At 35.9% G+C, this 17,192-nt stretch overlaps 1 protein-coding gene across 9 annotated transcripts in view; it reads left to right on the top strand.

Annotated features, from left to right (window-relative positions):
• PDLIM5 (PDZ and LIM domain 5) overlaps nucleotides 1-17,192 on the top strand; it is a 220,318-nt gene that overhangs the window by 153,076 nt on the left and 50,050 nt on the right. For 6 of the 9 annotated variants that reach the window (XM_022582357.2, XM_089912461.1, XM_022582355.2 and 3 more), the window contains one exon: nucleotides 13,288-13,475. In XM_022582357.2, coding sequence (XP_022438065.2) covers nucleotides 13,288-13,475 — 188 coding nt within the window. Of the gene's footprint in view, nucleotides 1-1,269; nucleotides 3,413-5,047; nucleotides 13,064-13,287; nucleotides 13,476-17,192 lie in introns of those variants that run through there. The other 3 variants (XM_089912464.1, XM_089912463.1, XM_089912465.1) reach the window with 2 other exon arrangements.

Below are 17,192 nucleotides of genomic sequence, written 5' to 3'. Positions count from 1 at the left end.
ACCGCAGTGAGAAGCCCGCGCACCGCAACAAAGAGTAGCTCCCGCTCTCCACAACTAGAGAAAGCCCACGCGCAGCAACAAAGACCCAACGCAGCCAAAAATAAAAAATAAATTAAATTAATTAATTAAAAGAAAAAAACACTTAAAAATATGAAAGCCATTCTTAGTTCCCAGGCCATACACAGATAGGAAGCAGGCTGACCTGAGAGCCACAGTTTGCTGACCCCTGTTATAGTACTTATATTTCTTATTTGTTTAACTTTTTTTACTCTGCCTCCTAAATGATGTTTTACTTCTACCTTGACATTTTTCTTAAGTTGTCTACATTTTTTTCAACACTCTGGTAAAGGTATGACCAACGCTAAATAAAAAATGGGAATATAACCCCTTCTTTTCTATTTCTTTATCTTAATGCTACATTTTCCATTTGAAAGTGACATGACTGACCCATTCTATTTTTTTATCCACAGGCTTTTTAAAAAATAATGGGTAATTTTGTGTTTTTCCTGTTTATTTTTTTCTTCCAAAAGTGTTATACTTGGTGCTTTCTTCTTTCAGACCTAACACTGAACTTTTCATCTTTTCTTTACCTGGTAATAGTTTTAAAATTTAATTCTGGCATTCAAAACAAAAACTGGTAGAGACATCAGAAGAACAAAGTGAATAATATTCAAACAACACAATTGCATGTAAACATTTGTTGTGTGACTAGATGAAATATTTTCTTTACATCAAGATAAACAATATCCATATAATATCGGATCTGCAAATACATCATTCTGACTTGAGGGGAATTCCTAGTTGCTTCTGTGTATTGCACTCTTCAGCTCCACAAGATGCTGGAAAGCATAACGTAGTGGAAATAGTACAGATAGACTTGCTTTAAATTCCATCTGAGTCTTACTAGGTATATGATATTGGGCAATTTAATTAATTTCTTGGAGCCTAAGTTTCCCTGAAGCATGCAAAATACATAGTCAGTGATGGAAATTCCCATCTACCTTTCTTCCCCTGTAAGCATGATCTTTCATCACATGAAAGTCGCCATGTTAAAAAATTAGGGGAAGAAACAGCCCATATTTGGTGATGGTGAGGGTGTTTGGTATTAGTTTTAACCTTATGCAGATATGAAGTTAAAAAATCTAGCAATGTACTAGATTTTTGTACATTGTACAATGAACCAATGTACTTTTAAGGTAGTATACATGATAAATGTCTATACTTTTCATTAATATTTCCTCTGCCTTTATTTTACTTCTGAAAACTCAGGTTTGACAGTTCTCTGGAAGATCTACCTAAGAGTGGACCTCACCCACCTGCAACTCCTCAGGTTTTACATATTGGTAGCCAAGTAGCCACACTTTCTAAAGTAACTACGTATCCTAGGTAGAGTTTTTTCCTCTTGGTATGTCTAAATTTTAATGCTGGTGGTGAAATTAAAATACTAAAACTGTTTGACTAAAACGGAAAAAGTGATCATAGATTACAGAACTGACATCACTAATATATAGACAAAGCTTGGCCTCAGCTTTGGAACACTGCTTTACACCGCTTTTACATTTTTAATTTTTTGTTTAGATTCTAAGTTTTAGTGTCAGGAAATCTGTGCCTTTTGTTTATTCACTGTGATTTAGAAAGTCAGCTTCCTTAAGTTTGACATAAGTCTGCTTTACTGAATTAGAGCATTCCCCTCTAAAAAAAGAGTGATAGAGATTATGTGTTGCAGTTGCCCAGATATTCTAAAGGTATTCTGGTTAATTCTTCTTGTGAGATTTTGCTGGACTCTGCTGATAACTGAGTCTTTTTATATTATTATTTGTGATACAATATGATAAAAGAAATTCATTAGTTTCCTTTTCTTTTTACAGAAAAAGGATAATTTAGCTGATTAATTTTTTTAGCTGACTTTTTTATAGACTTCAGTTTCTCGTTATTATTCACCATTACTTCCCTCAAATAGTAGCCATTGCCTCAAAGATGCAGAGTAATTGAGAAACTCAAAGTTGTGACATTGATAACTTTATTCTTCCACTTGGCATGACACTCATATTCCCCTGCTCTGCCACTAATAACATCTTTCTTTTCTCTTTCTCAGCCCCCATTCCTTATCTTCTAGCCATTCACAACAGTTAAAACATAGCCATAGAGTTCAGTTAAATTATAGACTTACCAAAAAATTATATTTAATTCTGTGTGTGTGTATATATATATATATATATATATAATATATATATTTAATGGCTTGCCACTGTTTTTTAAATTTGTCTTCTAATGGTTTGTAAAATTGTAGCCAGTGGAACTAGGAATAATGGGTTATCAGATTCTTCTGACAGGGAGAAGAGACTTATGTCAACCCTCACAGTTTTAGACATCTGAGCTCTCATTAGCCTGGGTTGAGTTTGGTACATAATTACTTTGTTTTGGAGGTGGCCATTGTCACCAAATTTTGGAAAAGGTGATCGTAGTGTAGTGAGGATGTTCATTAAGAAGTTGCACTCATAAATGAAGGAGACACAGATTTCACCCCATGCATTTTAGACTTTCTTTTCACTTAATAAAAAAGAAATTCTCAAATTCCAATTTGATAACCAGACTTGAAAATCATTACAGTCCTAATGATGGAGTGTTAAGTCCTGTCTAGGTGTACGACCTTTTCTAAAAGACCAAAGGAAACTAATTATTATTTTAAGTAATAAGAATTCTGAAGATAAAATTTCATACCAGCATTTTTGAATCTTTACAGGGCTGAAAATAGAAATGCAGAGTGTCAGCAGAGAAGGTGGTCTTTTAGTCATATTCACTGTAACTACTGTTTATTTTACAAAGGTGCTTGCCATCCCCAAATAGTTTTACTCTCAGTATTTTAAAGTTATTTCTTGTCCATATTAATACATATTGCTGCTTTTGAATAGGCAGCTGGTTGTACCTGCTTCTCTTGAAAACACAGGTCTCATTAAAATGTGAGGCTCTGGGTGTATATCATCTCTAAGGTAAAACTCTTTATGTAGAGACTTTTTTGAAAAAATTAACATAACCTTCCTTCTTTCTCTGCTTACGGAAATTCACACTTCATGTTTGGATTTAGTTTCTACTTAGTTGTTGACAAATCAGTCTTCAAATGTGTGTTGTTATACTGATTTCATTATAAATAGGATTAGAGACAGTGAACTTAAAAACATTCAAAGAAAGTTTGTATGTTCAGAACATCAGTTTTATGGAGGATTATGTATCAGATTTGAATTTCTGAGAGAAATCCTAGCAACAGTAAATAAAGGACCCAAGCTCCTTTTACACTTGTGACATGTCACACCTTTATAAAATCTAAATATTAATATAGCATGGCTGCTATCTTATCTTTATTATGCTACCTCTTCTCACTTTCCTTTTTGTTCTTCTCCTGTTTTTCTTTCTCTACTGATCAATTTAAGCAGCTCCACAAGAAATGTGGCGACAAGTTCTTTGGAAGGGTCTCGAAACTTGTCTACCTTGTCTTCTCCTGCTAGATATAGTGCTGCTGTTCTGAGCAGTGCAGCCGCTACTGTGTCTGCTGTTCTTGCTGCAAAAACCAGGTAGAACTACATGTACAATGTGCGTCTCATGTGAACCCAACGCTTTTCACTGTCTTACAGCACACCTCCCAGAAAACTTACCCATTTGAAATAGTCACAGCCCTATTATGAGATCTTAATTGTACTGGGGACATTTTTTCTAGGTTGCGGATATATCCCACAGTGTTTATTACTGATTTTTCTTTAAATTATCCTTTTATCTCTTTTCATTGCCACCATTTATCTATGATATTTGTCAGTTGTGTGGATTGTTGCATTTTGTGTGCCTTATGACTTTTTATCATTTTTAATCTTTATATCTGAAACAGAATCAAGTATAAATAGGTATTTTAAGTTTCTCTTGGTTTTACCTTCTCCCACTAACTGGTTATGTTTGAGGTTGATCTAAAGCCTAACTATTCTAATATCCCATTCTCCTATAAAAATAGTAAAAACCTTTTTATTGTTGTGGGGTTTTGTTTTCACGTAAGTTACAGTAGTCTTCATAGCTTTAAATGCTTTCCAAAAGATTGCCTTGATCAGCTTTGGTGAAAATTTAATCAATTCTGTATTAATGAGTAGAATAACATAATAGACTTTTCTCTTCGTCCTCTTTCCACTTCTTTGTTCTCTCTGTCTCTGTCCCTATCTCTCTCTTTCTCTGGAAATGTTTCAAATCATAAACTGTAAAAACTACGTACTTTCTGCACTTGGTAGTGTGATTTTTCAACTTAAAACTCTTTCTGAATGCTCACCAGGCTCTCCAGTCCTGAAAAATATCACTCACTCCTGGATGCACTTTGCATCAGCCCTGTTTCCAAGCCTTTAGCTTTTTCGTATCTCCAGCCCTCGAGGAAATCAACTGGCTCTGTCCATGTTAAGAAAACCAGGTACTGGGAGGGCGGATGTCACAAGGGGTGGTTTGCTGTGGAAGGTACTGCTTTCTCTAACACTGAAGTGTCATATTAACAGCCCAGATGAGAAAATCCTAGAGCTGATTTGCGTCCAGTTTTAAATTAACTGTAATTTCAATGCAGTGATAATGCACAAGCATGTTATTTTGTATGATTATTAACTTGCCTTTTAATCCTTTGTGACATCTTTTATTAGCACATTTGATATTTGGTATGAAATTACAAGTAATAGTACAAGTATTTAACTTAGAGTAGAACCCTGTTTTTTATTGCATGGATGTTGCTATATGAGAAGAGTTAAATGTTTAATAAAACATACCTTTATACCTTTTGAAAAAATGAAAAAGAATAATAAAATAATTGGTTTTGATTGCCTACTATCTTATAGCTCGTAGATATGAAGGTTTTATGTGGGCAAACAACTTAATTTTCTCCATATCTGGGAAATACTGAAACACAAAAATGAATTTTTCTCCTAAACTTAACAATTATGCAAAAATTATTAGGTATAACATAAAAATAAAAATATCTTAAGTATTTACTAAAGGTATAATCTTAATGAAATGACTATATTATTTCTGACAGAACATAAAATTAATGACAGAGGGTACAACTATGACTATAATTCGTAAAAGCATGATATGACACAGGCTGCCTGTTGATCATGTGTTTGTGTCCTATCCACTGTTATGGATATTCTCATTATACTTAATTACAAGCATACCTCGGAGATATTATGGGTTTGGTTCCAAACCATTGCAGTAAGGTAAATAATGCAATAAGGTGAGTCACAAATTTTTTGGTTTCCCAGTACATTTATATAAAAGTTATGTTCACACTATATTGTATTCTGTTAGGTGTGCAATAGCATTATGTCTAAAGTTAACGTATATACCTTAATTTAAAAATATTTTATTGCTTAAAAATGCTAACCATCATCTGAGCCTTCAGTGGGTCATAATCTTTTTGCAGTAGTTACATGAAAGATCACTGATCACCAATCACCATTAACAAATGTAATAATAATGAAAAAGTTTGAAATATTGTAAGGATTACCAAAATATGGCACAGAGACACTAAGTTAGCAGCAAATGCTTTTGGAAAAATGATGCCAATAGACTTACTTGTTGCAGGGTTGCCACAAACCTTCAAGTTGTAAAAAAAAAAAAAAAATGCAATGTGTGCAAAGCACAGTAAAGTGCAATAAAATGAGGTGTCCCTGTATAATTCTGGATTACTTTTAAGGGAGATGTTTAAACAGGGGGACAAACAGCAAAATGTAGAAGAGGTCATTGTACATTTTGCTCTCAGAAAAAATATACCCGAAATTATTTTATATTTGTGGAATTGTGATTGTTAAATGAGCAGAAATATTACATTGTCAGGGCTAAGTCTGTACAAAGACAGGTTACTAACTACTCTTGGAATAAAAGGTTCCTTTGAGAACCTAATGGAATGCTCTAAGCATTGATTGACATCAAATGGAGATGGGATAGGGAAAGATGCTGATTATGAGAAAATACTCCCTTTCTCCATTAGTACCATGCTCATCCAGCTTTTAGCTTTATATTCCAGTAAGTTATTTTGTTCTCCCTGTTTTAACAGAAAAAGAACAACATAAAAATCCTGGCATACCTTGTTTGATTGGAGAATTTTAATGCTTTTCATTTATCATTGTAAAACTGAGGACAGTTTTATAACTTTTTTGTATGTAGTTGTTACATGTAAGGCAATCTGTAAGCAGGAAAATTTACTCTAAAAGAAATGAATCCTAGATAGTTTTTCCTTCAAGTCAGGTGTCTTATTGTTTAAATAAACTTTTTGTTTTTGAAAAAAAGGTATGCCTGTACTTATGGACTAACTGAATATTTATCCATGCACCCACTTCTAGAGGAAGTGTTAGTAGTCATTTACATTACTTTTTATTAACAGCAATAGGCACAAACTAAATATGTTTCGATATTTGGGAAAGGAAAATGGTTCTCAACAAGGTAAGCTAGTTGGCATTCTGCAAAGCTGGAGTGCAGGGTTTCCTGAGGAGACCCTTGCCACTTCAGTGAGAGGAGTACCAAAAGAGCAGTTGGGTTAATGTCAGAGGTATTTTATCTCTGATGTTTGCTTTTGTATAACAGTAATCTTTAAAATTATAATAAGGTGTAGTATAATACCAGAATTGTGCCTTTCTATTATAGTATATTTAACATGTTGAATTTTGATACAAAACATCTAACTTAAAGAATTTTGCTTAGGAAAATACAAAAAATTTTCTTGTAAATAGGATTCTGGAACAAAGGAGACTCATGACTGCTCTATACATCTAGGTCCTTTCATAGAGTTCTGACAGGAGAATTCTATTGAAATTAAAAGTTGTTTATAATTATGACCTTCCAGAAATACTCCTTTTCTACTACTTCAGAATCTATGTATATCAATTTTTGTAAAACTTTAGCTAAAAACTGTGTAGTTTAAACACTGATAATTAAACCTGCAATGTACAGCTGGCTTTTTAAAAAACATTTAAATGTGTAATTAGAGTAAAAGTTACCTCCAGATTATTCTTTGAACAGAGATTTTCCTTTGAAAATAGACTTGAAATTTCCAACTGTTCCCAGTCTGCAGCTGAAATTGATTTGTTATAATAGTTAAACAAATGTGGGAAAAGAATGTAAACTCAAGATAAATCAGGTTGCTGACACTGAAAGTTAACTTCTCTTCGTTTTTCTTTTGCCCTCATTAGCTCAGTTTTGAAAAGAAACCTTTGCTCTGTCAGTATGTTTTTCTCCATTTTCAGTTTTTTAAATATGAAACAGAATCTTTAGTATTCTTGAGATGGAAGTCATATTAATTTAACATTTTATTTCAGTGCTTGTTTATTTGGCAGACTAGTGAAAATAACCATATTTGATTGTTAGCTTCTGTGGTATTAGCCAAAAGTATTTACGGATTTGCTCTGATTTCCTCACTAGAATCTTTCAGAAAGCATTTTAATTTTGTTTAGAATTTAGGTATACCTTAAACAATTTAAAGTTAGAAAAAATATATGTGAGTCATTACTTCAGAAATAAGATACCAATCTAAGTATTCATGACATATTATATTAATAAATTAGTCATCAATTTGAAATATTTTGCTGTTAGTGATTACTGCTAACATTTTTTTCCCAAATATAAAATTACATAGCCAGTGGCTTTACTAATTTTTTAATCTTTAGTATACGATACCTAATGTTTATGTATTTTCTTTAAATAGTAGCTAACAGTTAAAAATTAGAAAAAATGACATGGGATTTTTAGAGACCTATACATCATATATTCCAATATGTGATTGTCTAGATAAAACCTAATATCTTCCCATTAGTACATTAAATATTTTAAGTTGATAGAACTCTGTTTCCCCAGAGATTAACTTTACTGACCAATCTTGAATATAAATGTAAATGGAAGAACTTTCTTGCTTATAACTTAGATTTTTATAAATTCTTTATAATCTGCACACTCTTTGTATCTAAAGAGTACTGTTTAAGATGTAAACATCTTAGGCCTTTTGGGAGAGAATATATACAAGACTATGTACAAAGGATACAATTAAAAAAATGGAAACTTTTTTTTGCTTATGAATTATAGTCCATGGGAATTTTAAGAAATATTGTGTTATTTAAAATTGAGGAAGCAGGATTGTACCTGGTCTCAAAATCCTGGACCAGAACTATCTACAAACTACATTTAGATGCAGAATTATTAGTACAGATGGAGGATGTTTATTTGATGAATGTATTTATTCCTGGATATCCTAGCTAGATATTACAAGATAATAGCGTTTCTTGAGTATATACTCTGCTCAGCACTGTGCTCAATACCTTACATGTGTTACATGTATTATCTCTACTGCCATACAGTAGGTCCTAGTTGTTTATTTTATATGTAGTAGTGTGTATCTGTTAATCCCAAACTCCTAATTTATCCCCCCTGCCCTTTTCCCCTTTGTTAACCATAAGTTTGTTTTCTATGTCTGTGTAGTCTATTTCTGTTTTGTAAATAAATTCATTTGCATCGTTTTTTTAGATTCCACACGAGTGATAGCATATGATATTTGCCCCTCTCTGTCTGACTTACTTCACTTAGTATGATAATCTCTAGGTCCATTTTTGTTGCTTCAAATGGCATTTTTTCATTCTTTTAAAATTTTTATTTTATATTGGAGTACAGTTGATTAACAATGTGGTAGTTTCAGGTGTACAGCAAAGTGATTCAGTTATACAAATACATGTATCTATTCTTTTTCAAATTCTTTTCCCATTTAGGTTATTACAGAGTATTGAGCACCATTCCCTGTGCTATGCAGTAGGTCCTTGTTGGTTATCTGTTTTTAAATATAGCAGTGTGTACATGTCAATCCCAAACTCCCAGTCTATCCCTCCCCCCACACACATCCCCCATCGTAACTATAAGTTCGTTCTCTAAGTCAGTGAGTCTGTTTCTGTTTTGTAAATAAGTTCATTTGCATCTTTTTTTTAGATTCCACATATAAGTGTTATCATATATTTGTATTTCTTTGTCTGACTTACTTCACTTAGCATGATAATCTCCAGGTACATCCATGTTGCCGCAAATGGCGGTATTTCATTCTTTTTATGGCTGAGTAATATTCCAATGTGTGTGTGTGTATGTATGTATGTATACGCCACCTATTTTATCTATTCATCTGTCGGTGGACACGTAGGTTTCTTCTATGTCTTGGCTATTGTAAATAGTGCTGCTATGAACATTGGGGTGCACGTATCTTTAGAGTTTTCGTCTTTTCCAGATATATGCCCAGGAGTGGGATTGCTAGATCATATGGTGACTGTTTGTAGGAGCCTCCATACTGTTCTCCGTAGTGGCTGCTCCAATTTACATTCCTACCAACAGTGTAGGAGTGTTCCTAAAAGTATTTTAATCTCATTTTACAAATGAGGAAATTTACCAAGTTTAAGTAACATATCAAGGTCACAATAAATGCGCCAACCTCAAATAGTTTATAATGTAGTAGAAGAGACAAGATACATAAAGAAGTTATTATTAATTAAGAAAAACCGTAGCTATTGCAAATTGAAATGTAGCTTTATGCCATGCAGCTAATATCTGCCATGCATTGAAGCAAGGGGTGTCTTTACTTCTAGAAGATTGAGTGATTAAATAAAATATGTTAATTGCTTAGCGTAGTACACAATGCATGATGGGTATTATTGTGCTACTACTCCTATTGCTAATTATGGATAAGGTTTGGACAGGTGCAGAGGGAGAGTGGGGGAGCACCTTCCATGTAGAGCCTGGCAAAGATGTAGAGCTGTGGACAGAAAGGAGCTATGGCAAGAATATAGTTTGTGTAGCAGAGTGGTAGGAGATATGACTGAACAGATAGATTGTAGCTCTATCTTAGAAGGCTTCAAATGTCAGGCTGACGTGTAACTTAGTCCTCTACTCTCTAAGTGGTTGGATCTGGTCTACAGCATCTCCATCTTTTGTGAAGTGCCTTCTGGAAACAAACCTCTCATGGAAAGTGTTTCCTTTGGATGATTTTTCGTATTAGGAAATACTTCCTTTTATTGAACCTAGTCTATCTCACCATAGATTCGACTCAACATTCAGCAAACAGAGAGAGCATAGCCATATAGAGTGAATCCACATGTCAGATATTTGAGCATTAGTCTTATGCTTCTTCTGAGTTTCTTTCATACCATAGGCCAGTTAACCAGTTCCCTCAACCTAACTTCACTAGGCTTGGCATTGATTTCCTGTCATCCTGGTCACTTTCTTCTAAGTAAGTTGGCAACTCTCCTGTAATTAAATTTTAACTATTTCAGGTTATTACACATTAAATGATGATTTGGGTTTTATTATTATTTTCAGATTCTGTGTTTCATCTGTAAATTCTAGTATTGCTTGGTCATAAATTCTCTTTTCAGAATTGTGGCTATATGGATTATTAGTTGTTTTTATTTTTCAAATCCTCATGAGTAATTAACCCTAGAATTAAAATGGTCTATACTTCTCTATTACTTTCAAAAATAATTTGTAATGTGTAAAAATATTGAAAATAAGTCTTTATTATTTGAATACATTAATTATCTTTTTCATATGTTAAGCTCAGATTCTGTGTCCTAGAGTATGGTTAAGTACTTTGTACATAAATATCTTAATTAAGTCCCCGGAATTCTTATGAGCAAAGCATTATCCCCATTTAAAGTTTAGGTAACTGAGGCTTAGAGAAGTAAAATAACCTGTCCCTCACAAATCTTTTATAAGGACTGACCTATAACATTTAAACCCTGTTTCTATTAATATTATTTAGTGTGTCATCTTTACTGAGAATTGTGTTCAGCACTACCATTAAGTAAGCCGTCCTTCACTTTTTATTTATGATAAAAATTATTAAAGTGCTCATTTTTTTTCATAGTATAGTATGTTTTAACATCAAGCAGATGGGAGTTTTTCATTAAACTGATTAGAAATGTTGGGAGAAGGTGATGGCTCTACTACACTTGAATTTGAGGGGACAGTAATAGGGAACAGTATTTCAAGAAAGTTAAAATAGCTCTAATATAATTTTTCAAAACTATTTAGTGTCAGAGGTGCCCAGAATCCACCGCAAGGTGTGATGACTCACTAGAGGACTTGACAGAACTCAGTCGATCGTAGTGCTCCTGACGGAGAGCTGTTACACCGAAAGAGTACAAAGCAGAATCAGCAAGGAGAAAGGTGCATAGGGCCAAGTCCAGAAGAAAGCAGGCTCAAGTTTCCAAAAGTCCTGTCCCAGTGAGGTCACACAGGATGTGTGGATTCCTAGAGCAGTGAGTTATGAGAAGACGTGCGAAGTGTTCTCTACCAGAGAAGCTCTTTAGAAACTAAGTACCTAAGACATATTTGATTGGGGCTTGTCATGTAGGCACGCTGTGCCTTGTTCATACCCAAACTCCAGACTCTCAAAAGGAAAGCAGGGGTTTATCATAAACCACATTGTTGGTATAGTTTAGGCACAATGAGCCACTGTTTATATATATATATATATATATATATTTTTTTTTTTTTTGCGGTACGCGGGCCTCTCACTGTTGTGGCCTCTCCCGTTGCGGAGCCCAGGCTCTGGACGCGCAGGCTCAGCTCTGGACGCGCAGGCTCAGCGGCCATGGCTCACAGGCCCAGCCGCTCCGCGTCATGTGGGATCTTCCTGGACCGGGGCACGAACCCGCGTCCCCTGCATCGGCAGGCGGACTCTCAACCACTGTGCCACCAGGGAAGCCCGCCACTGTTTATCTTTCAGAGAAACTTTTATATGACCATAGGGAACTGTTTACCAGCCAAGTTGCCAAAAGCCAATCAAAGGGCAGCCTTGCAGCAGGCCTTCCTAAGGACAGGCAGCCTCAGGCCTGCTCTGTTAGGTGTTTCCCAGGGTTCAAGAGGCATTGCGAAAATTAGGTAATCTTGGTCATTTGGTAGTATAGTGGGCACGATTGCATTTGAAATTGCATTGAAATTTCAACCTAACAGTATAATTAAGGCTATTTATTTTACTAAAGTCACTTATATAATATCCTATCTTTATTGATCTATTCCTCTAGCTTTTGATTTCAGGTATTGAAGGAATTGAGTTTCTGTGCATGGAACTTTTAGCAAGCGCTAGCTAAATTTCTATTGAAAAGTTAGTAGGATGTATGTATTATTGTTGTCATTGTTGTTATTATTATTATACTTCACTTGAGAGAAACTTATAGTATTGCATCATTCCAAAGAGCATATTTTATAATTTGAACTACCTAAAATTTTTTTTTGAAATGATGATATATAAGTATAAATAACAAATGACTGGGATAATAAAAGCCGTATGATCTTCTAAATCAAACTGGAACCACCTGTTCCACCTGTTAAGCAAATAGCTCTGATTGAAAGAAGACAACGGTAGACTTGTTTCTTGTTTCCCTGTAATCCTGAACACAGAGCACTGGATGTTGCGTTAGGCGGTGGATGTTGTCTTTTGTTTACCACTGTGTAACACAATGTCTGGAATATAGTAGGTGCTTAAGTATTTATTGCATGAATGAGTGACTGAGTGTGTGAGTGAAAAGAGCGACTGGTAAGATGTCAGGGAAGCTTGGTTCATAAAATACTAGAAGAATGTGGAGAAGAGGAAAACAGCATCTGTGCCATTTCATAGAAATTATCAGGGAGTCTCCAATAATTAATTGTTTTAATCTAGATGACCCTTCTGAAACGTTGAGATAGAGGAAATTAGCTTCTTATTTAAAAGGATTGGCTGTATAAGTTTTTCAGTGCCTCATTTCTCATGGTAGAACTTTTTAAAGAGAATTTCCAAAGCATTGAAAGAACTGCAGTCTGACTCCTTTCCTTCCCTTTTTCTTTTTTTCTATTTTTAAAAAAGGCAGCCCCTCAGTCATGGTATTAGAGTTTTTCTTTTTAAAATATCAGTTAATTAATTAGGGTTTTTTTTAACATCTTTATTGGAGTATAATTGCTTTACAATGGTGTGTTAGTTTGTGCTGTATAACGAAGTGAATGAGCTATACATATACATATATCCCCATATCCCCTCCCTCTTGCGTCTCCCTCCCTCCCACCCTCCCTATCCCACCCCTCTAGGCGGTCACAAAGCACCGAGTTCATCTCCCTGTGCTATGCGGCTGCTTCCCACTGGCTATCTATTTTACGTTTGGTAGTGTATATATGTATTTTTGTTTTCCTTAGAGATTTAATAAATTGAGGAAAGAACGAATCATTGCTAAGTTAGATCGCTAGCGCATCACCAGAAATGTTTCCTTCTTTTCTCTCCAGCAGCGCCCAGGAGCCCTCTCAGCCGCTGGCCGCCCCAGCAGCTGCAGCTGGGAGCACGCCTGAGGGGCCGGGAAGCCCAGGCTCGGCCAGACCAGGGGTGGCCGGGCTCACCACTGCTGCCGCCTTCAAGCCTCTAGGGTCCACCGGCGGCATCAAGTCACCAAGCTGGCAACGGCCCAACCAAGCAGGTACTGTGCCCAAGAAATCTCTTGCTTTTTGCATTTAAGTATAATTATGAAAATGTGTTCTGGGATATGTGATAGAATTCACTGGTGAAAGCCATTCTCAACGATCTAAGATTTACAAAGGACTGGGAAAAGTAGGTACAGCTATTTTCCTCTCTGAAGTGTCTCATAAACATTCTCTGTGTGTGTTGCCACTTGCTATTTATATTTATAGAATTGAGAGCGTTGCCTGGTTTCCTAGATTACCCAGGAGGCATGGGTTCAATTGTAAATTTGGGGTCTTATTAACAAACTGTGTTGCTGGAAGGTTAGCCTTGGAAATACAACGTTTTAGTTTTGATCATGTATACAAGATAACAACAGAAATACTTGCTGCCATCAAACAATTATTGAAGAAAGGTCTTTTACTTCCTGTCCTTGGGCTCCATCTGGAAACCTGAGTTTTCATTCACTTCTACAGATAAAGAGCTTTAAATAAAGTCACTTAACCTTGACCCTCAGTTTTCTGATCTGCAAAATGGAAGGAGACTAAATGCTTCTCCCAACATGAATGAAGTTTATGGTCATAGGACAAAAGCACCTCTCTTAAGAGGAAGATGGGACTATACTTAAATGTTGCTGATGCCACCCTCAGTCTTACCTCTTTACACTCTTTTCACTCTCCCTGAATGATCTCTTGTCCAGGTTCCTTTTACTACCCAGCCACTGATAATTTATCCTCTCTCTCCTGATCTCCGTACCCTCAAACTTGTTGACCTCCTTACTGTTTCCAGGTGGCACCTCAAATGCAGTGTGTCTGAAAATATCGTACCTGTCTCTGGAGATGTCACAGTCACCCAGGCGCCAAAGCTAGAATGGAAGCTTGAGAGTCCCGCCTCCACCCCCATGTTCCCACAGTAACTAATATCTAATGATTCTACATCTTAGCATTTCTCAAATCTCTTTTCTCCTCTTTGTGGTCACAGCCATTGGTTTGGTTTGGGCCCTGGTTTTTACAAACAGCTCCTAACTAATTTCCCCAACTCCTTCTTACCCTGTCAGTCTGTCCTCCTTACTGCAAGTGATCTTCTAAAGCTCTCACTTGCCCGTGTCACTCTCCTGCTTCAGGTGCTGGACTGTTTTCCCCTCCTTCACTAATCATTAAGACCTTTGTCACTCTGACCCCTGCTAACTTTTCAAGCTCATTTCCTGCTGCTGCCAATTTATAATCTGTGCTGTGGTTTTAGTAGAGTATCTTCAGTTACTGAGACATGCCATGCTACCCTGCTTTTGAAAGTTCTGGTTCCTCTGCAAAGAAGGAACATTTTTGACCTAATCCCCTATGTATTTCTAGTCTTCCCTCATCAGTTTTGGGATGAGTATTGATTGAATACACAAGGGGCTGCTTTGAAAAATATGATAGCTTTAAAAATAGGTCATTTATTATTTTTTTTTTAATTTTTTATTTTGCTTGTTTTTGGCTGCATTGGGCCTTTGTTGCTGCGCCCAGGCAGCGAGCGGGGCTAACTCTTCGTTGCAGTGTGCGGGCTTCTCATTGCAGTGGCTTCTCTTGTTGCAGAGCACGGGCTCTAGGCACGCGGGCTTCAGTAGTTGCAGCACGCGGGCTCAGTAGTTGTGGCTCACGGGCTTAGTTGCTCCGCGGCATGTGGGATCTTCCGGGATCAGGGATCGAACCCGTGTCACCTACATTGGCAGGTGGATTCTTAACCACTGTGCCACCGGGGAAGTCCGGTCATTTATTATTTAAGAACTTTTTTTTTTTTTTACAGTTCACAAGAGTGGAAAAAGTGAACTTGTAATTAATTAGGAATCCATCTTTGTATTTTCTATAACATTTAAATACATTAATACTAACTTCACTTATTGTAAATTATCTTTAAGAAATCATGAATTTTTTATATAGTTAAAAATACTTCGTAGTGTCATTTTGTATATTCTTGAATTACCATTACTAATTTTGCAAAGAAGCTCAAAACTTTGTGCTGTGGGAGAAAGAGGAAAGGCTACTGCATACGATCTAGACTATTTTAAAGAAAAGGCTATTTTATTACTTTTGAAAACTTAAACTATTTAGACTAATGTCATTAGCCTCTGAACTTTCTGGACTATTAATTGACTTAGCACCTGTCTTCTTGGAAAAAATGCTGACACCTTAGCCCCACACATTTTAAATTATTTCCATTTACTTAAAGCTTATCTATGTCGATGGAGAGTTGCTGTAATTATTTCGTATGTGATTAGAATACTGGAAGCAACTTTCATAAAAAAAATTTTTGGTATGGTAATTGGAAGGGAACAGGAGAATGTTTCCTAAAAGAGCAAGGAAAAGGCTAAATTTCAGAGGTAGAAACTGAAGGGAGGCTACAAAGTATATGTACTGTGAAGGACAGAAAGTATATGTAGTGCCTTTGGAAATTCAGAAACTATGGACAGAAGACCACTCTGACTAGAGTAAAAAGAAAAAAATTCCAGTTGACGTGGAACTCCTGGAGGATACACTACAGCAAAATTACCACAAGAGGGCGATCGAATCCTTCTTTCTCTCAGTCTAATTTAATAAAGCAGGTAAATAACTATAATCATGATTCACATGGTTAGCATTTAAAATATTAATCTTTTTACAGAAGGTATAGCTGAATCTAATTTGAGCAAGACTAGAACAGGATAGAAAATTGTACATTATATAACGTAAAGCATTAATTATTATTGAAAGAAAATGTTTTGCCATTGTGAAGTCTTAGTTGAATTACATCATGATACTTAGCTCGAATCAGAAAATATTTGCAGAACTCCTGCTGTTTATCTTGCTCTGGGTGCCACAAACTGGCACTTATGTTATGTAAAAGTTACTTATTTTATGCTATTTTGTAAAAATTGTAAAAATAAATACAGAATTCCCAGTCACTCAAGTTCTTTTATTCTACTCTACCGAACAGTATACCATATTTCAAAAAAACCCAAAACAAAACAACACCCCCAGAATCTACTCTTAGCCTTTGATAAATAGTTTCAAGGGCTTCCTAATGCAAATGGGAAAAGTTATTTTGATTCAGAAGGTGGTAACTGTCACATGATGGGTTCTTATGTTCTTCACAACTCACCCGTGAAAACGACAGTTCCGACCAAAGGGTGCAAAAGCTACAAAGGCAAGTCATTGCACTAGTGTGGACTCAGATGAAGTGCTAAGCAGGCGGCAGTGCTTCTCTCACATTGAGAACTTCAGGAGTCTTTCTCTTGATAATTCACACCTGTGCTCTAGTGTGGGTAAAGTAGGAGGAAAAAAAAGATTTTTTATTCCTCCCACCCTTCTACCATCACCCAAGAGTGCCTATCACTAATGATGTCATTTTTTTTTTTTTTTTGATGTCATTTTTATTTTATTTATTTTTAAGGCATTTCTTTCTTTTTTAAAATTTATTTATTTATTTATTTTTGGCTGTGTTGCGTCTTCGTTGCTGTGTGCGGGCTTTCTCTAGTTGCGGCGAGCGGGGGCTCCTCTTGTTGCGGAGTGTGGGCTCTAGGCGCGCGGGCTTCAGTAGTTGCAGCACGTGGGCTCAGTAGTTGTGGTGCAAGGCTTAGTTGCTCCGCGGCATGTGGGATCTTCCCAGATCCAGGGCTCGAACCCGTGTCCCCTGCATTGGCAGGCAGATTCTCAACCACTGCGCCACCAGGGAAGCCCCACTAATAATGTCATTTTAAAGTAATTCCTACAGTTGAGTG

Source organism: Delphinapterus leucas, chromosome 5, assembly GCF_059928025.1.
Source record: "Delphinapterus leucas isolate spDelLeu-1000000601 "Yukka" chromosome 5, BTC_Dleu_Yukka2, whole genome shotgun sequence".
In the NCBI taxonomy this organism is placed as follows: domain Eukaryota; kingdom Metazoa; phylum Chordata; class Mammalia; order Artiodactyla; family Monodontidae; genus Delphinapterus; species Delphinapterus leucas.
The sequence above is the reverse complement of the archived record's forward strand: the minus strand, read 5'-3'. Positions and strand labels throughout refer to the sequence as shown.